Below are 20,314 nucleotides of genomic sequence, written 5' to 3'. Positions count from 1 at the left end.
ATGCTGGTGCTCATTTAGTGAATTTTTTTAACCTTTAATGCCAATTAAATTCTACAGATGCAGTGTCTAATCTCCTCTCTACCGCTTTAATCCTATAACCTGCAGGTTTATTATTTAGTAACTGCTGTAAATTATTTGGTAACTACTATATTGCTAATGTGTTAGTTATGTAGTTATTAGAGTGAGGAATCAAAGTGTGGGTCCACATACCTGTCTTTTAAGACAGTGGCTCACAATCCTAGTACACCCTGCCATGTACATTTTTGGTATTTTCCTTGTTAAAACCTACATCCAACTAATCAGCTCATTAACCAGCCCTTCATGAGTTAAAGGAGATCTGTTAGAGCAGGGAAAACACTCAGATGTGCAGGACAGGACCACTCCAGGACTAAAGTGTTAAAATGCTGGTGGAATAAGCTGATAAAGCTGCAGGGTATAACTTCCTATCTGCCTCTCAGCGTTTGGACAGGACGGCATCTCCCTCCACTAGCAGCATAGACTCAGCCAGTGAGCCGCGAGAGAGGAGTGTGAGGGGGGAGACGCTGCTGCAGAGGGTCCAGTCTCTCCCCGGCAACGAGCTGTGCTGCGACTGCGGCCAGGCTGACCCACGCTGGGCCAGCATCAACCTGGGCATCCTGCTGTGCATCGAGTGCTCCGGCATCCACAGGTGAAGCATTGCCCCCCAAAGCAATTATACACACAACGCACAGCTATAACTTTTCATCAAATTCGAATCATAATAAAAATCTCTACTTACAAACACAAATGTGGCATCAGTTAAATGTTTTGAACATACATTTTAGTCAGAATTTGTTTTGATGAGCTACAAGCGACACATCATACAATTACACCATGCTTCTCAGTGGCAAACCGTGACTACCAGAAACTACAGTTCAGTTTGAGCTATAAATGTCAAAACCAAGGATTATCTTCGATAATTTCTGATAGAATGGGACACATTGAGCCTAAGAGTGATGCCAAGCATCTGCTAGAAGGGTATAAAGACCCCCAGCGCTGCACTGTGAAGCTCTCAGGTGTGATGGAGCTCCATGTTTGAAATGAGTTGCAGTGAGTTCCATTTTTGGAATGACAGTGGTGTTTTTGGTCCAGAACTAATCATCCAACATCAGTACCTGACCTCACTAATGCTCTTGTCTCTGAATGCAATCAGATCCTCAAAGCAATGTTCCAACTTCTAGTGTAAGGCCTTTGCAGAAGAGTAGAGGCTGTTGCTGCACTAAAGGGGGACAAATTACCTTTTAATACCCTTGATTGAAACACCGGATGAGCAGGTGTTCAACAATTGTTGGACGCCATCCCAAAAATTTTGCTGTCGTTTTAATGTAAAGTATTGTTTTAACTGAAATTGTAGGTGCATGTAACTGAAATGAAAGGGCAGATACTGTCAGATCCAATCTAGAGTTGACTCATGCCTCCAGCTCACAGAATGATTTTCCTGACAGTTGAATGATACAGCTTAAACACACAGCCTCTGTGAGGCTAACCATGCCTGCTGACGTCACCTGTGACTTACTCAACCCAAACAACAGCGTGGCTTTACAGCAGGGAAGCCATCTCCAAGCATCTGACACTTCTGCACACACATACAGTATGCACAAGGTGCGTCACACAATCTGGCACAAGCACTTCTTCTGCCTCATCAGCCCATCTGTAGATTAGTGGCGCCAGTCGGCTAATCAGATTAGATCTTTCCCACCTTCACACAGCCAGTCGCTGATGATTGGAGACAAGAGCGCAGACTAAAGACACAGAGAGGCATTCACTGTTAGATGTCATAGACATAACAGAGACTAGAGAGAGGGGCACCTTGTCCCTGGAATATTTAAGATAAGACATTCACCTGTATGTAACAGCCCTGGCTTTTTGACAAGTATAAATGTACCTTTGTTCTGTTTTGTCACCCGGATGTTTGGCCAGTTTTGAAGGAAATAAAAACATAAATATAGCCATTGTATTTACTATCCAAACCAGCCACTGAACCTACCTGTCTTCTGACTTTTTATATTTAATGTTGATCAGGATAAAATATGTTGTCTGTTGGTACTATATTACCTAAAAGTACATGTTAAGTCAAAAGCTTAACTTTCTGTAAAATAGCTTTTATAGGTTAAATGATTTGGATGTCTGGTTTCTATCACTACCATTTTAAAGAGTTGGAAAGTTTCTCTTGAATGGCATATTTCACATCAAGCCACTCTGAATGACTATAAGTCTGCAGAAATGTGGATAACTTGGGAGAATTCCCCTTTAAATCCAATGGTTAATCCCTTAATGCACAGGCAAAAAAGCATCTATTTTTAACATTTAATCTACTGTTCCCATTCAATAACATGATTTCTCAATGCTCCTGTCTCATTTATTTTGATATGTAAAGAACACATCTAACAAAGCTAACGATTGGCAGATTTTATGTCTTATTTTATTTGTGGCACATATAATTTTGAGCAAGCAAACAAATGTACTTTGGGCTTTAGCTGTCTTTTATCATTACTCTGATGAAACACATCAATAATTAAGCCCTTAATATGATCTCTATTCTGTTCTGAATGTGTGCACACTCACTCAAAACCACCCAGTGCATCCAACAGTAAAGTCAGCATGGTGCTTCTTTTATATAGTGATAGAACAGTAGCACACAATAAGCTTCAGTTCCATGTGTTGATCCATTCTACTGTGACTGATTCGGGACAGGTACACATACCACTACTCTTTAAATGCATTTAAAGAAGCAAGGTTAATAATGTTTTATTGGTCTGCTCCTTCTGTGTAGGAGTTTGGGTGTTCATTGCTCAAAGGTGCGCTCTTTGACTTTGGACTCTTGGGAACCAGAACTAATAAAGGTAAGGTTTTAATCAAATTTATTTTTTTTATGTTTAATTAGTCATTCACTTTCTCCTGGACTACTTCTTTGGTCCACTGCTGCGTAAAGTTTAAAGACTTCTCATGAAACTCTCTTTTGACTCTTTTCCCCCCAAATTAGTTAATGTGTGAAGTTGGCAACACAGTAATTAATCAGATCTATGAGGGCGCCTGTGAAGAAAGAGGGCTGAAGAAGCCTGGCCCAAACAGCTCAAGGTCAGTCCAGCTATTGTGCTCTCCTCATTAGATCAAAGATTAAACAGTTGTCAATGCAGAAAACATTTTTCTAGGCCTAAAAGGATGCCTGATGCTTCTTCTCCAGGCAAGAGAAAGAGGCTTGGATCAAAGCTAAGTACGTGGAGAGGAAGTTCCTGAAGAAGATGTGCGGCTCTGAGGCGCTGGTTGAGGGGGGCAGGAAGTCACATCACTGGCGTGTGAAGAAGTGCAGAAGAAACAACAGCTCAGTCCGAGCACCTAAAACTCGCCGGAAATACCGGCGCGATGGTGGGAGCGTATCACCGGGCAACCTCTCTGCAGGTAATGAATCACTGTAAATGGTCATGTCTACCAGCATCCTATAGTGGTACAGCAGTAGTCTATAGAGTGATATTTCCAGTTTAAACACTAGGAAAACCCTGTGCTAATGATGTATCTTGAAGGTGGGAAAACTTTTGAAAAACTATAACTGTATGGGGTGGATATTTGGGGATGAGCTATTTTGAACCTTTGTTTTCATTAGCTGGTAAGTGCAGAAGGAAGGTGACATTACTACTACATAGCAAACGTTACTGCTAGGAAACTGAATATTGTTTTGAAGCTGTATAACTGTAGTAACTGTCTTCAAATTATCATTAGAATGGAGAGAATGGATTACTGAAACATCAGTAATGGTTCTTTAGATGAGGCAGACAACAAGCTGTTAAGTTAACAGGGTAGCTGGCTATCTAGCTACCTTATCTCTTGGCTTCTTGTCTCTGGCTGTGATAAACAGATTTTCTTTGTGACTTTGTTACCTGAGCAACTCAGGTAAGCTTTACACCAGTGCTAGCTTGGTTTTATTTATTAGCCTTTAGACCAGTGGCTATGCTAACAGTCAGGATTGGTTGACCATTCCCAATGGTTGTATGATGTGTTACTAACTTTTGCTCAGTTTACCTCAACTGAAGTTGAACCAAGCCCTAACCCCTTAAATGGCCAGGGCCTACAGGAGCGCCCAGTTTTATTACACACTTCTATAACTTAAGAATAACTCAGCCAGTTTGCATTAAAGTCCCTATAGTTAATTAATAATAAGCCTCAGTATGTAATAAGCCTGGGATATTAGGGGGTTAACTCGTAGCATTATAGTGTAGCTTGCTTTTCAACTCTGAAAACACAACAGGCGTGCATAAACAGAGAAGAATGGGCATATTCATTATTGAAGTATAGGGCACTCATTACCTCTTTTCTCACTATCTTCAGCCGCTGCAGCCAAATTCCGCAGAGAGTCACTATTCTGTCCTGATGAACTAGACTCGCTCTTCTCCTACTTTGACACAGGCTCTGGGCCCCGCAGTAAGTCATGACATCTCTTTACTCACCATACTACCATAGTGGATAAAGGTAGTGATGTCAGTAATAAGATTCACTATAATAGTTTAAAACAGTTACGTTCCACTCATATACAGTAAGCTTGGATGGTAATGTAAATTCAGGCAGACGATTAATATCTACAGAACTATCGCAGATTATCATGATTTCAGTTATGAAGTACCACCAACACTGTCAGAGACTGAAGTGAATCTCTGCATGTGGTTGGTTGGAAAACAAAATATTGCCAAACTGGAGCATTGGCAACCTTCTTCTGGACAAGCTTGTCCAGTACAGTTTGAATCATTTGCATATTTTCCAGCATTCTTTGTAAGATTAGAAATCCACATTATAATCTTTGTGGCATTCAAAGTATGTATGTTTGTAGTCAATTAGTTTGTGATGTTCTGTTTGAATAGCCTATAATTGAGGGCATTCTTTTCTGTTATATACATCTTTGTATATAATATATAACTGACCCTTGATTATAATAATTGTACAAAGTGAATGGATACCTTGCATAATATTGATATTTATTTACATTTTTGAAGTATTTGATAACATGATCAGCCCAAGGCGAATAAATAAGCATATGCAAAATTTTGGACACATTTGTTCAAATTTTGGTTTTTGTTTTTTTAATTGCAAAAAAGTGACAAATGTGAGGATACAAGTGCATTCTCTACAGGGAAAAAGCTTAAATATGGCACTTTTCTGTTAGTGTACAGTTTCTATTCATTTGCTGAATTTAACATATTGGAAGACTTTTGCACATGCCAAATTTTGTGTTTTGTTTTTTTCCAATATGGTAAAGAGCCCATATCTTGGAAAACCTAATTTTCCTCATAGTATATAAACACATTCACATATGTCCTCTTATTCAGTGTTTCAGCTCAGACAACTTTTTGAACAAGATACAAAACAGGCCAGCAAATCTAAAGAAAGCTAATTTACATATATATATCAGTCTTAAAGACACAGTAATAAAAACAGCCTGTTTAATTCTAAGGGATAAAGAGATGTTGGAAATCCATAAAAAATGCAGGACTTTAGTTTGTTAACAGTGTTGTGAAGATGTAGTACATTAGCTGTGTGTTTGTGGAGGCCGTGGTGTGAGTAACGTGTCCGTGGCTTGGCACTGATTGGCCCTGCAGGTCTCAGCAGTGACAGTGGCCTGGGCGGCAGTACAGACGGCAGTACGGACATCCTGGTGTTCGGTTCAGTGGTGGATAGCGTCACTGAGGAGGGTGAGTGCTCGTTTTGTTTAATTATAGTATAAGGTAAAGAAACTCGTTTTATTTTTTACTGCACAGTATGTATTATTATAATCAGAAAGATAAACTAAAAAAACATTGCTGTCGGTTTAATCTCAACGACCTTACACATTGGATTTCATGTTCTCTCTCTCTCTCTGCCTCCCTGCAGAGTGTGAGGACTCTGAGGAGTCCAGCGGTGAGGTGGAGATCGAGCAGGAGGCGTCAGATCCAGAGGACTTGCGCGAGCTGCATCCCGGAGCGCTGCTCTATAAGGCCTCTCGAGCTCGCAACCTGCCTGTAATGGCCGAAGCATTAGCTCATGGGGCGGACATCAACTCCGTTAATGATGAGGACGAGAGCAAGAGCCCATTAATACAAGCTGTGATGGGGGTGAGTCACTCCATTCTGTATCATTCTCACTACGTAATGAAGTTAGAAATGTTAACGCTTAGGCTCTGCTTTATTTGGTGAAGCTTTCATGCAACGTCCAACGTGCAGCAAGGTTTGTGTAAGCTTCACCGTGTAAAGCCTAATTTCTGTGCAACAATTACACAAGCCATAAAAAATAACTAAGTCTAATGAAACACATTACGTTGATCCACTAGTACTATATCGATTTATTCTGGCTGTATAAAATGATCAGAGAGAACAAACAAGTTGCAAGTGAGCTGTAGGAGGCTTTACATTATGCAACGCAACCAAAATTTACTTTCATGTAAGTTTCAAGCAACTAAAAGTCAAACAACTAACCATCCTTAAAGGTGTATTTATTGACATTTTGCTATACATTTGATTTACATTACATAAACTATTGCATTAATTATATAGTTACATTACAAATTACATTTACACTATTTATATTATGCATCAATAGGTCTGCACTGCTGACCTTTTTCATCTGCACTGAATTTCTCTGCTTGTTTCAAGGATGAGTGAGAACTAATTAAACAAAATGTAAAAACAGGCATTTCAAGGTGTATGGGGATTGAGAAGGGTTAAAGGCAGCCCAGTGTATTACATAATCCTTGACTGCTTTCTTATATATCTCCCTCTCTCTCCTGCGCTCTCTCTTCCTTTCTCTCCCTCAGGGTTCTTTGATAGCTTGTGAGTTTCTGCTGCAGAACGGCGCTGATGTCAACCAGAGAGATGCGAGAGGACGGGGCCCCCTCCACCACGCCACATGTCTGGGCCACACAGGGTGAGATTTGATTGAATGCTCTAATTGACCCTCTTCACAGCTTAGATCTATAAAGAGAATGTGATGTGGATGTGTATATGCATGTGATACTATTCTTCATATTGTAGGTACTTCTTCTCTGTGAATCTACATTTGTGTACTTGTTATGACGGAAAAGCACTCAAAAAAAAAACCTCAAAAAATGCAAATTTCACAGTTTTCTTTTACTCCAAATGTAGTCGATCAGCTAAGACACGTTTGGCACGTTTAGTGTCTGAAGTTTGCTTTTTTGGTTTTGCATTGGAGCTATGAGGCTAATGCACGTGTGTCATGATTTAGACATGCAGTTTGCACAGTGCTAATTGGTGGGCTTACAGGCTTTCGTTATGTGTTAACTACACTAGTGGAGCTCCGAAGTTCGGACATCAATCATGTCTTATCTGATCCACTACATTTGTGATAAGGGAAAAGTTGTGCAGATTAAATTTAAGGCCAAACCTTTGCTTCTGTAATTTGAATGCATTGTTCTATAGGAATATGAAGCAGGAAATAATGATTTCCCCCTATCTTATTCTGTCCACAGGCAGGTGTGTCTTTTCCTAAAGCGAGGGGCGTCTCAGACGGAAGTGGATGAGGATGGGCAGGACCCTTTGAGCATCGCCGTGCAGGCAGCCAATGCAGACATTGTTACACTGTGAGTGTCTACCCATTGCTTCATATGTTGACTTCAAGACATTCTAATAATACACAGTACATTTCTTGACTATGTCTTTTCTGCTATTTTTCTCTGCCTCCCCTGGTTTAGGTTGCGGCTGGCTCGGATGAACGAGGAAATGCGTGAGGCAGACGGACCCCTCGGCCAGCCAGGTCAATACCCCGGCAGCAGCCCTACCGAGCAGCAGTACAGAAAGTGCATTCAGGAGTTTATCTGCCTTACCATAGACGAGTGCTAGGGGGCGCTCCTGAGCAGGGTTAGGTCTGATGGGACGGGGCAGCTTCCAGTATGAGTTACTATTATATAGCAGGACTTCAGCCTCTGTCTAGTTTTGGAACAATAATATCTTCAGTCACATTCCTGATAGTTCTGTCCCATGTTATATGATTCATTCACATCTTTAGGATGTCCACAGAACATCACAGCACTGTCCACAAGGCATTTAGAAGACTTCATGAGCTACTGTTGCTGTAGTAGCAACAACAGGACATTCAGTGCGGCCAACGCAATACGCAAAGCCCAGCTGAATGGCTTAGAATGGATGCAGGATAATGCTATGTCATTCAAGCTGAAATTAGGGCAGTAGGGGGATCATGTAGGGACCGCTGAATCTCATAGGAGTGAGTCATAAGTACTTGGCACGTACATGAGCAGATGCGTAGAATTATTTAGTCATCATGTACAAATATGACTGTGTGCACTTTTCCTACCGACAGTATTTTATTTTGTTTGTTTTGTTCATTTCGTTATTCTGCCTCAAGTGTGTGTTTTTTCATTGTGTGTGTTTTTTTTTTTTTTTTATTTATGATGCTCCGCCCGGAGGACTAGTGCAATGGTAACTGGAATACGGAAAAATCTGTATCCATGTACATTTTCTCTATTCGTTAGAAACATAGCTATTTCAGTTTTACTAACTGGACTCTCTGGCCTTGTATTAATTAGCTTGTTCACGAAGACCAGTTCGATTGGTCAGTTTGCCCCCATTTAAATTCCTCGTGTGCTCAAAGTACGGGTCTTTTCAAACCCTTTAAACTTTTAGAAAGATGTCACTTCAACTAAATTATTTATAGAAGCTATGATAATACTTGTATGTTTTATATATTTGAATATGTATCCCCAAGTCCTTCTTGTAATGTGATTTATTTTTCCAAGTTATGATGGAGCTTTTGTCCAGGTCAGTTGCTTTGAACAGTCGGTCAGTGTGTAGAGCAGCAGTTCGTTTCTGCATGCTTTCTGTTTGCCAGTTGTAAGCTGGAGCCAAACGTGCTTGCAAGCATGATCCCTTATGCTGGCCATCCGACCTCGTCGTCTTCTAGAAATGCATGACTTTCTGATGACATCTGATGATCCAGTTTGGAACACAGTTGCTCGAGATGTTTACATACGTCAGCACGAACTTTATTAACTCAGTTTCACCTCTCAGCCCTGGACGTTAAGCGGGTGGAAGCAGTAGTGTAGTGTTATGTAATGGTGGTCAACTGAATAAGGGAGCAAAGTTGAATATTTTTGAAGAGGCCTTTATAGAAATCGCAAGAGACAAACTACGATAAATTGGTGAAAAGCACTTTCTTCTCAGTATAAAAATAACAAGCAAAAAAGGACCTTGAACTCCCAATACTGTATTTATTTATTCATTATTAGAGAAAAATAAAAGTGCATGTATATTGTCCCTGTATTAATGTAAAATTTGAATGTAATTTTGGAACATTTCTATTGGCTCTAATTTTTTGTGCATGAAACAGCAAAAATATAATATTACAATATGCCAAGAAATTTTCACGTCACACATATCATTTATCTGAGACGTGATAAGTTTATTAGACAAAAAAGAACCAGTAGTACCACATTTAAAAAAAACACTATCAAAAACTATGATTAAAATGATTATTATTCAGCTTGTCACATACTGCACTACTAAATCCAAATCAAACAAGACTAATTTTGCTCTCTTGTTGAAACGTGCAGTTGGTCAGTGTTGTTTTAAGTACTGACAATATCCATGTTATGCCCAAAAAAGCATATTGCGACATATTGGGATATAATTTATCACGATAATGACAAATATTGTCATATTGCCCAGTCCTAGCTCTAATATTCACACAATGTGAAAGGGCAGCTGGCATTTTCAAATGGTGTCAAAACATTAAAAAAATGAAAAAAAGGTATTGATATTACAGCATCAATATGCATTTTTAATATTACATTTTCCTTTATTTGTGTCTTTTTGAATCATTTGATCCCAAATCTGGTAAAAAATAAGTAAATTAACATAAATGCTGACCATGTGGGGCCCATCCTGTTAGCAGTTGGTTAAAGTGTTGTGTCTTTGAGGGTGTATTTAACATGGATCTGTACAATGCTTTTGAGTAACTGTGTCGTAAATGCACACCGACTGTTCTCGGACCCTTGCGCTTGACGTTCAACCGTGGTTCCTTTCGCTGTTCTCTTTGCAACAGTCTGTACAATCCGTTTTCATACTGTTAGATACAAGTCCTGTATTTGGAGACGTCCTTGTACTATTTACATGCCTGAAATCTTAAAAGGATCTTGTTTGTCTTTTAAAACACTGAAAAAAGATCAAAGAATAAAACTATGATGCTCTTGAGCTCCTTAACCTATTCTGCGCTTTGTCTTTCTTTCTTTCTATACAGTCTGTGTCTCTGGTTTAAGTGAAATGCTACAGTGGATGGGTGTTGGGGTAGATCTCTCTGCTTTCCTGGATGGGGGGTTAATTCTCTCTTTCTAAATATCTCGATCATTCTGAAACCTAGTCTAGCAGTTATTTCTCAATTCTACATTATGGTGCAGTCTGTCTGAAACGACAGGAACTGCCAGACGTGAGATTTGCACTGCTAATGTAGCTAACAAGTAATGTAAGCTTATAGCCATTAGATACTATTGCACAAACTGCATGCCTAAAACACCTGGATCAAACCCTTGAGTTCTTGACCTATTATTAGTAAGGGCCATCAAGTCACTTCTGACTCCTGGTGACCACAGGGATAGTGTTTTTCCAGAGGGTCTTTGGGCTTCTTAATGGCTTGTTCATGAATCCACTGATTGTTTCCAACCGTCTTGTTGCTGTCCTTATTTACATTCAGCTGTTCCAAGTATAATAACCTTTTCCAATGAAATGGAAAATGTCCAAAATAAGATTCAGATTGGTTCAGATCTTTTTTGTAGAGAGACCTTACATCTGAAGATCTTTTAAAGCCCCTTCATCCTTGTACTGCCGAGTGGCAAACTGTGTCAGCTTTCTTGACTGCTGGCTCCTTTGTTGTTGATGAGTGATCGAAGTAGGCAAAAGCTGTCTACCACCTCTACAGCTTCACTATCAATGCTAAAGTTAGAAGTTGTGAGCCTAAGTCATTTCAAATAGACTTGCTTATCCAGTTTCTGATACTAAAATGGGCGAAAAGTAGGTGAAAAATTGCCAGGAGCCATCTTGAATTCTGTTTGAGTTTACTTAGCAACTTGACACAGGCAAGTATGTAATTTGGGAATGCTAACCTACAATAGCCTTGTAGCTGTAGTGCAAAAATAAAGAAGCCAAATTTCAGACATTTGTATGCATGAGTTTTTTGTAATTTGGTGTTGATGCTGATTGTACTCCAGTTTGAAGGCTTTTTGGCTTAAAATCTTGCATCCTATACATCCAGTATAGCTCCTCAGGTCAGTCTTAAATGGCATCTTGTCTTAAATCAGTTATGTTCTCTTTATAGACTCCAGTGGTCCTCTGAGCCCTCGGAAAGTAAAGCACAAGGACAGAGTGAGTCATGTTACCTCCTCTTTTTACTCCTTTTTGGTGGCGGTGTTATGGGTTATGAGGAGGTATAAACACACAGTGTATATTCTTTATTGCTTAACCATATCCAGTATGAAGAATCACCAACCGAACTACTTTCTTTGGGGACCCTCACAAACAAATCCACTACAAAAGACATTATAGCCCTCAATATTTTCTATTGTTTAATGGGCCCATGCACACGGTATTATAAGTGTTCACATGCTGCTGTTGATGCAGTACCAAGAACTAATACTGCAGTCATTCCTGAATATCTTTATCATTGTCTGCTCTCTTGAATTAGCATTTAATATGCTGTTTGCTATGCTATGCAGTATTCTGTAGCGCAACATTATGTCATTCAGCCTCATCGGTTCCCAATTTGGTATCATTCTTGTGTTTTTGTTCATTGGTGTTCTCTTACTACAATACCCAGCATGCATTACATAAATACATCACACGACCAATGGGAATCGCTACAGCGCTCAACAAATCTAGACTGCTATCCATTGATCTACAGGCTAATAAAACACTTTCACAAAACCATGGGATATGAAGAGATATTTTTTTACACAGTTGAATGCGTACATGCTATCAATCCTTTATATATTCTCTGAAAGAATCAAGGTATATTAGTAAATGCTGTTGACTGTGAAACTCTAGTTTGTGTAATGACTTCATTAAATATCATCACTGAGATGCAGAAGCTACATGCATGCATGCAAATGTGTCACAAGATATTCCTCTGGGCCAAAATTCATCTGTTGTCCACCTGCTAACTTTGCATCCTGTTTTAGACACCACCACGTTCAGTGACATCTTTGGGAAGTTTCCGCACATGGCTCCAGACAAGCCCGAAAATGTGAGCGGGAGAAGATCCTTCATCATTACTGGTCAAACAGGCCTAAAGTCACCATATGTGGGACCTGCTGCACTGAAAAAAGCAATGCGTTATATTTAAAACTTTCAAATGTGTACAGCACATCCACATGAACAAATTATATAACATCAATTTTGTCTTTTTGCTCAGTTACTTTTGGTAGTTATTGGGTATATGTAATATACATACTAAAAGTAACCGAAGGTGTCCAAAAGTGTCCAGAAATCCTTCTTATTCAGCTACTTAAAGGTGCCCCTACTGCTGACATTGATGTTGAATTGCACATATACAGTACTATGCAGAAGTCAAAGACCACCTTTTGTTGATGTAATTTCCTTTCAAAACAGCCATTAAGTACAAGTTACTCATTTATCAGAAGATATTTCTGAGGAGATTAGATATTTAGATAAATCACTAAGGATGCAAAGTAGAGGAAACTCAAAGGAAAACAAGTGAAAAACACAAGTTTTTGAAGCTGGAAGTTAAAATACTATTAAAAGCTACAGAGAAAACAGGACTCTTAACAACCATGCAAGACGTATTGGGCCCCATTGAGATAAACAGCACTTAAAGCTTTTATCTATGAGCAGTACGGAAGCATGAGCTGTGGCTATAATTTTCTGGATTGTTATATTGAGATCACAAGACAAGTTGTTATCTAGAGATCATGACTTAGTTAACTTGTGATCTCAAGATAACAACTTTTGTTGTCTTGAGATCACAAGATAGTTAGGTCATGATCTCAAGACAACAATCCAGAAAATTACATATATATATATGTATGGAATGATAAATGGAAAACATTTTTATTTCTCTAATATGGTATTATTCATAATATAGCATTGATATTTCTTGTATGTGTAAAGCCCACTCCCAATGATGTATATCATAAAAAAGAACTTTTTTTTTAAAACAGTCTGTAATGCATTTTGCAACTAAAACCTTCATATGTTTTCTATTTTTTTCTGGGGATGAAAAAAAAAAATCTTGTGACCGTTTTGACTGGAAATTCACTAAATGAAGGGTGGTCTCTGACTTTTGCACAGTATTGCACAACTTATATAATTACCACTGAAAAGCAGCACCAATATAATGAGATGCTCTGGAGTTAGAGGGAAATAGAGCACTTCAGCACTGGGCTGTGGAGCAGTGAAACTGTGCCCAGTACCTCTGAGATGAGCTGGAGTGACTTTTGTGATTCACAACCAATTATCTAAAATTAGTACCTGACCTCCCTGATGCTCGTATGGCTGTCAATCAGATGCTCAGAGCAATGTTCCAACATCAATTGTAAAGCCTTCACAGAAAAACAGAGGCTGTTACTTCAGCAAAGGGGTTCAAACTCATTCATACTGGAAGTACGTACACATTTGAGTTTAGTAAATAAACTCAGTATCACTTCCTTCTGTGCAGCCCATGTATTAGTGAATAAAAGTGATTGTGTTATTAATGTGGGAAAAAATGTTTTTCTAACATGGATAATATGGGTGAAAATTCGGGACTTGTAGTAATAGATATAATTGAAGTGAAAAGTAAGGCTTACATCAAAGAATTATGAACTGCATTTGTCCTTTTATTGCATACACTAGACCTACAATCTCCATGTATGAAGAAGAGTCCCCTCACAGAACTTTACTGGTCTGGGTTTATTTATGCTTGAAAGATTTCATTTTTAACTACAACATTTTAGATCCTCAGTATATAACATTCACAACATTTGCACATACTGGTCATATTTCAAATGATCATTACATGATTTCACTGTTTTGTTCAACATTCTATGGAAATAAACATGATTGTGACAGCATGTGTGTAGCGCCTGTTTTTTGTGAGGCATGACAATAATGCCATCTTGTGGTCACAAGTGAGGCAACGGCTCTTTTCATTTTAAAGCTCCTACTACGTGCGTGAGAGTTGGAGTGAATTTACATTTTGGTCTAACATGTACAAGAGTACCAAAAAAGGATTATATAAACTTATACACGTACAAAATGTTCTGTTTAACTGGCACTGAAGCAGCACTGAAGCAGATGACTCAACAGGACACTCCATGTTTATGCAACATAGTCTTGGTTCCTGTAATAAACACACAGAAGCAAGTAGAGCAGCTTGAAACCACACTTAATTCAGAGTATTCATATTTCAATAACAGTAGATGTCGAATTAAATTATCAACCAAAACCAACTTAAAAGGAAATTAAAAAAAAGAAATACTGAATAATTCAGTCCTTGAGATGTAAATTCATTTAGAGTGGTTTGGTGTGTGGCTCATTGTTGAGAAAAATTCCTTACAGTGATGGTGATGGGAACCAGGGGTCACCATGTCTACAACACAAATATAGCCATTTTATGTACTACCCAAAACCACTAGTGATCCTACACGTGCCTTCTGTGTTTTTATATGTAATGTTGATGATGATACAATAGTCATAAATCTGGAAAACCTTTTCTTTGGGGACTATTTTGCCTCATAACGCTCTGCATGTACCCCTCCACCATGAATAAAGTTAAATAAAAAATACAAGAAAAAAATACATTTTACGCCAAATCACAAACTATCATCAAACAATGTATCAGACATCAGGCAGCGTATATTAACAATTTCATTTAATAACTTTCTGTGAGGGAGCTTTTAGAGGCATTAAACTCTTAGGAACGTCTGGTTCCTATCACCTCCATTGTGAACAATTCTGTTTCTCTAGAACGGAGCATTTCACGCCAAACCACTCTGTTGACATCTCAGCCATTTAATTATGTAGATTTTTTTGGAAAAATTGGTGGAGTTCCCCTTTAATGCGTCTAAAAGCCATCTCGCATAAAGCTACTAGGCCTACACGAAATGATTACATTATATAAGGCACTAAATAAATCATGAAGTGATGATTTCTACACAGTGAACTACTCGGTGACTTCAGATTTTAGTATCTCGCAACCAGGACTCGCGCTCGCGTCGTGAACGCGCGCTACAGTAAGCGGCAGTGATGTAAACAGTAGCTAGGTTAAGCTAACCTTTTAATCCAGCCGCTTTCCTCCACAGCGCGATATAAAAAAACACCGCTTGTCTGTCGTCAGACCCCAAAAGCTTTGTCCCACTCTGGTGTGAGAGGTCAGTAACTGGCACTCATATGTGGTGTATTTCTCGAACCGTGTTTCTTGTGGCAGCAAGAGTGACAGTTAATCAGTTATCCGAGTGATGTTAGCCTAGCTGTATTAGCCAACCCAGCTAGCTGCAAAGCGCTTTCGCTAATTAACGTTAGCTAGAAAGCCAGTTAACGGATGGGTTTACTGTCTTTCAGACGATGTCATCAGCAGTTATAGACCCGAAACCCGCCTTGATCTACTAAAGGTTTCGTTGCTGACGTGCTGAGACGTTTTAAAAACTTTCTTCTTAAAGGTACTTTCCCGTGTAGCTCTCAACATGAAACTAGCTTCCGCCGAAATAACATTGGGGAAAGGGCAATGAGGCAGTTTTGCCAAGATTGTGCTGTTTATTGAGGCGGATTCACTGTAAAGGTAGTCCGCGAAACAAATTCAAACATATTGTTATTGAGCACATTATTCCAGGTGACAGGTGAAACCATGACTGCATATCTGAATCAGCACCTCTAGTCTAGTGCTGGAAGAAACTTGAATAACCTTAGAATTGAACTTCAGTCTTGAATAGGTTCTCAAAATGTGACATAAAGTGTTTTTTGAAAGCAGATTCAGATTTTACCATATATTATGCATATATACCCAGTGTTTCATACTTACACATATGTGTGTGTGTGTGCATAACATATATGTACATCTATTTTAAAATATATGCCTGACACTTTATGATAAATGTGCTTACATGGCCATATATCAGATTTCTGTATGGGTATTCTGCAATAGTTCTGAATTCACATAAATATAATGGAGAGTTTGGTCTTTATGGAGTGAATAAGAGAATAACTTATTCCACATGTTCTACAGATAGAATATCTCGTTTTTTTCAGATGAACAGCAGCGTGAACAAGAAGGCACCCACAACAGCAACGCAGCGACTAAAACAAGATTACCTCCGAATAAAGAAAGACCCTGTGCCTTACATCTGTGCTGAACCACTTCCCTCAAATATTTTGGAATGGTACTACTTCATATTTAGTTCCATCTATGAAAAGCTCTATGGCCGCATCTTGTGATACACCTCATATTCAAAACTGTAACACATTTTAGAGTTTGGCCTTAACGTATCTGTTTATCTTGAACTCTAGAAGTCTAGCAACAGGCTTGATCAATGAATTACTGTAAGCTGTGTTTTAAAATGTAATTATATATATATATATATATATATATATATATATATATATATAAAATTAGTCCCTTTCTGTATTTTGAAGTTTCTCATTATGCCACAATTCCTGATCTAGGCACTATGTTGTTCGGGGACCAGAGAAAACCCCATATGAAGGTAGTGCAGTTTTTTAATTTCAGTGATACTGCTGTTCGCTTGAGGCTTTTTGAACATTCAGGCTCTTGCATTTAGGTCATTTGTGGTCCTTGCTCGTCTTGTTACCTGGAATTCTAGAAATGTAGCTTAATCTGAGCTCTTTTCCCTTGTTACTTTAAGGGGGATACTATCATGGAAAACTGGTATTCCCACGCGAATTTCCTTTCAAACCACCTAGTATTTACATAATAACCCCGAATGGGAGATTCAAGTGCAACACAAGGTAAGACTTTTAAAAGCATAAGAGACTTTAAAACTATTTGTTTACAGGAGATGCCCTTCGTACTTTCTCTTGATTTGGTGTTTTCATTGCTCAGGTTGTGCCTTTCCATTACTGACTTCCATCCGGACACTTGGAACCCTGCATGGTCCGTCTCCACCATCCTCACAGGGCTGCTGAGTTTCATGGTGGAGAAAGGCCCCACGCTAGGAAGCATCGAGACATCCGATTACACTGTAAATACATGGTTTCAAGTCACTCACCATGTCTGAAGTAGTAGAAGCCGTCAAAAAGAAATGCCAGTTTTTTTCGTAGATATTATTGCACGTTGTCATGCTGACAGCCAAGTAAAACATTGTAAAAGTGAATTCTCTTGATTTTTTTACTGCGTTCTAGAGAAACACACTGAATTAGGATTAATGTTCACAGCAATAGTGAAAGGAATCAGGTGTCTGAGTTTAATGCCTCTAAAAGTCTGTAATTCTGTCTACAATATACATTTTCTACAGTTTTCATGTCAACCACTCTGAATGACTTTGTTTACATCTCAATGATTGGATTATGCAGAAATTTTAAAAATCTGTGGACTTCTCCTTTAAAGCCATAAACCACAAGAAGCCATGCGTTAAAGGGTGCTGTTAGGTGCAGTGTTGTAGCAGAGGTTTTAGAAAATAGTGACAAAACATAATGGATAAAACACACTATAGTGTAATAAATTATTTAGGCTAACAAATATTAATAGTAATAATAGCAATAAGCAGTTCTTCCTCTAAGCAATGTAGCTTATTAACTGGTTGCCAAGTAAGTTTCCAAGATGATTACAATTACACAATAAAATGTGAAGTGTGTTCTCTATAAAGAATGTGATATGTGATAACATATTTTCACATTACAACAAAATGTAATTTGACCAAGGTGCTCAAACTTTTGCAACTATACAAATTCAGACATGGCTCAGCCTCTCAGATTTTAGAATCAGAACTGTTTGTTTTATATATTCAGCACTGTGGATGTTTTTCTTGTTTCTTCCTCAGAAAAGACAGCTGTCTGCACAGAGCCTGGCTTTCAACTTAAAGGACAAAGTTTTCTGTGAACTATTTCCAGATGTTGTTGATGTGAGTCTTAAAACCGCAAAATTAAAAAAGAAAATTAAGTTTTATATATATATATATATATATATATATATATATATATGTAGTATGTTTGTAATATTTTTATATTTGCTCTCTATGCTTTTGAGTGTCCTACTAATCAAGGCCTCCTGTTCATGTGTGCTTTCAAGAAGGCTGTCCCTGCTTATACAACTGTGCCTACCAGAACTTTAATTTGTCCTTTGCAGGAGATCAAGCAGAAGCAAAGGACTCAGGAGGAGCTCCGTTCACGACCAAAAGCTCTCCCTCTCCCAGACGTGATTCCAGATGGAGACCAGGGCCATTATGGGATGCCAGCACTGAATGGACACGCACCTTTGGGTGTAGCGGCAGCCCCTCAGCCGCTTGCCCTCCAGCAGGCTAACCGTAACCACGGACTCCTTGGTGGAGCGCTGGCTAACCTTTTTGTAATAGTTGGCTTTGCTGCCTTTGCTTACACAGTAAAGTACGTACTCCGGAGCATAGCCCAGGAATGAGACAGGACTTGCTTGGGCTGAAGCCACCTTTGTGAGTATCAAATCACAAAAGTGAGCTCCTGTTCCTGCCAGGAAAAAACTGAAACGACTAACCTGATCCACCCTTCTTGGAAGCTGAAGAAGATCAGGGTGCTTTTTTTAAATTAGCGTACAAGAGAAGCTCTCTAGGCTGAAGGTTGTTCACCATCTCCGGACCACGTCAGTGCCTCAGCACGTGGCCACATTCTTTTAAAAAATGATCAATAAGGCCCAAATACCTGAGGCAGTGTTGTTTCATTAGTCATGTTACAGAACAAAGGACCAGTGTTTTGTCATTTTAAACATACAAGTGGTAAAAGACCAATTTCAACTGAGGAATTATTTATATCCACAGCACCTCTATTTACTATTTATGGTTTCTTTTGGGTGTATCTTCATTTGTCCCTCTTGATTTCCATTGATTTATCACATCAGATTTCTCTGCGATTGGCTTGGAGGTAAAAGTGTTCTAGTGGATCTGCTTTTAACAGCATTGCAACAACCTCTTTATTTTTTTTATTTATTTATTTTTTGGTGCATCATTTTATTGCTGGAAACTTCTATATATTATAATATAGAAAGATGTGGGGCATACAAGGTGCTGTCAAAAAATGGAAATTGTTTAGTTATACTTACATTCATTTTGTTTTGTCAGGCAAGAATCAACTGTGGCTCTTATTCCTTTGCACTTTGTGAAAGTGGTTTAATAAAGCGTGATTCAATGATTCGATTCAAATATAAATATACAGCATCCTTTTGTTGATTGATAGAGATTTTGTTCCTTTGTGCTTTTCATCACAGTGTCATACAAAACCTGGAAGTCCTTGTGAAGAACTAGAGGTGTAAGAGAGAACCATTTTCACTTTCATATGACTACAGTGTAGTCATGCTTAACAGAAACATTTGCTTTTTTCAGAAAGGCTTTTGATGCTTTTTATGTCAGACACTTGCTCACCCAACATGTCTTACATTTCTGACCAAATCAATGGTATTAATAGGGAGTTTACCCTGCCCTCTTTTGCTGCAGTAACAGCCTCCACTTTTCTGGGAAGGCTTTACACTAGATGTTGGAATATTACTGATTTGATTGCATTTAGCCACAAGAGCATTAGTGAGGTCAGGTACTGATGTTGGATGATTAGTTCTGGATCACAAATGTCACTCCAGCTCCCTACAGCCCAGTGCTGGGGGCTTTATACGCTTGGCATTGGGCATGGTAACCTTGGGCTCATGTTGGCAATGCTTTTCCATGAACATGATACAAATCCCATTTCTGGAAAAGTTAGGACACTTGTAAAATGCAATAAAAAGAAAAATCGGTGATTTGTAAATTCTCTTGAATCTTTATTTATTTTGCCCCGTCCCGAGTTTTTTTTATCTTTTGCGGACATCAAATTCTAAATTTGTTTATATTTAAGTTGGTCAGAAAAAAAACAATGGAAATATTTTCTTTGTACTTTTGTCAGTTAAATAAAGGTTCAAGAGATTAAACTCATCAGAGATTCACGTTTTATTGCATTTTACCAAATGTCCCATCTTTTCTGGAAATGGGGTTTGTACAAGCCTGTATCAGGAGTGGCTGCAAGTCACTGAATTCACTAATTAAAAGGAATGTCTGGATACTTCTGGACATTTTAGTGTAGTTTTACTTTCTTATTTGAGTAGATCTTGAGTTATGAAACCAAAGTCACTTACTGCAGTCCTACAAAATCCA

General features: G+C 38.7%; 2 protein-coding genes across 6 annotated transcripts in view; both read left to right on the top strand.

Annotated features, from left to right (window-relative positions):
• acap3b (ArfGAP with coiled-coil, ankyrin repeat and PH domains 3b) overlaps positions 1-12,612 on the top strand; it is a 103,862-nt gene extending 91,250 nt beyond the window's left edge. The window contains exons 15-26 of one of the 4 annotated variants that reach the window (XM_036559449.1): positions 459-667; positions 2,792-2,861; positions 3,002-3,096; positions 3,203-3,417; positions 4,342-4,434; positions 5,604-5,696; positions 5,875-6,095; positions 6,794-6,903; positions 7,466-7,576; positions 7,688-7,749; positions 11,320-11,366; positions 12,179-12,612. In XM_036559449.1, coding sequence (XP_036415342.1) covers positions 459-667; positions 2,792-2,861; positions 3,002-3,096; positions 3,203-3,417; positions 4,342-4,434; positions 5,604-5,696; positions 5,875-6,095; positions 6,794-6,903; positions 7,466-7,576; positions 7,688-7,749; positions 11,320-11,366; positions 12,179-12,247 — 1,395 coding nt within the window. In that variant the 3' untranslated portion in view covers positions 12,248-12,612. Of the gene's footprint in view, positions 1-458; positions 668-2,791; positions 2,862-3,001; positions 3,097-3,202; positions 3,418-4,341; positions 4,435-5,594; positions 5,697-5,874; positions 6,096-6,793; positions 6,904-7,465; positions 7,577-7,687; positions 10,216-11,319; positions 11,367-12,178 lie in introns of those variants that run through there. The other 3 variants (XM_036559448.1, XM_036559451.1, XM_036559450.1) reach the window with 3 other exon arrangements.
• Positions 12,613-15,213: 2,601 nt separating this feature from the next.
• Positions 15,214-19,342, top strand: LOC118799907 (ubiquitin-conjugating enzyme E2 J2-like). Of its 2 annotated transcripts, XM_036560002.1 has the most exons (8): positions 15,216-15,367; positions 15,558-15,655; positions 16,242-16,372; positions 16,656-16,696; positions 16,856-16,958; positions 17,053-17,191; positions 17,990-18,070; positions 18,295-19,342. In XM_036560002.1, the coding sequence occupies exons 3-8, from the start codon at positions 16,242-16,244 to the stop codon at positions 18,580-18,582; spliced, it is 783 nt and encodes a 260-aa protein (XP_036415895.1). In that variant the 5' UTR covers positions 15,216-15,367; positions 15,558-15,655; the 3' UTR covers positions 18,583-19,342. The 2 variants fall into 2 exon arrangements, with proteins under 2 accessions (XP_036415894.1, XP_036415895.1); XM_036560001.1 differs by lacking the exon at positions 15,558-15,655 and having other exon boundaries at positions 15,214-15,367.
• Positions 19,343-20,314: the final 972 nt, after the last annotated feature.

The sequence above is a fragment of the Colossoma macropomum genome, unplaced genomic scaffold (assembly GCF_904425465.1).
Source record: "Colossoma macropomum unplaced genomic scaffold, Colossoma_macropomum, whole genome shotgun sequence".
In the NCBI taxonomy this organism is placed as follows: Eukaryota; Metazoa; Chordata; class Actinopteri; order Characiformes; family Serrasalmidae; genus Colossoma; species Colossoma macropomum.
This window is presented reverse-complemented; position numbering and strand designations above follow the sequence as displayed.

Coding starts and splice junctions, on each gene's coding strand:
- LOC118799907 (XM_036560001.1), top strand. CDS start 16,242: ATGAACAGCAGCGTGAACAAGAAGGCACCCACAACAGCAACGCAGCGA. Junction 16,373..16,655: donor CCCTCAAATATTTTGGAATG/GTACTACTTCAT, acceptor TTCCTGATCTAG/GCACTATGTTGTTCGGGGAC. Junction 16,959..17,052: donor AGATTCAAGTGCAACACAAG/GTAAGACTTTTA, acceptor TTCATTGCTCAG/GTTGTGCCTTTCCATTACTG.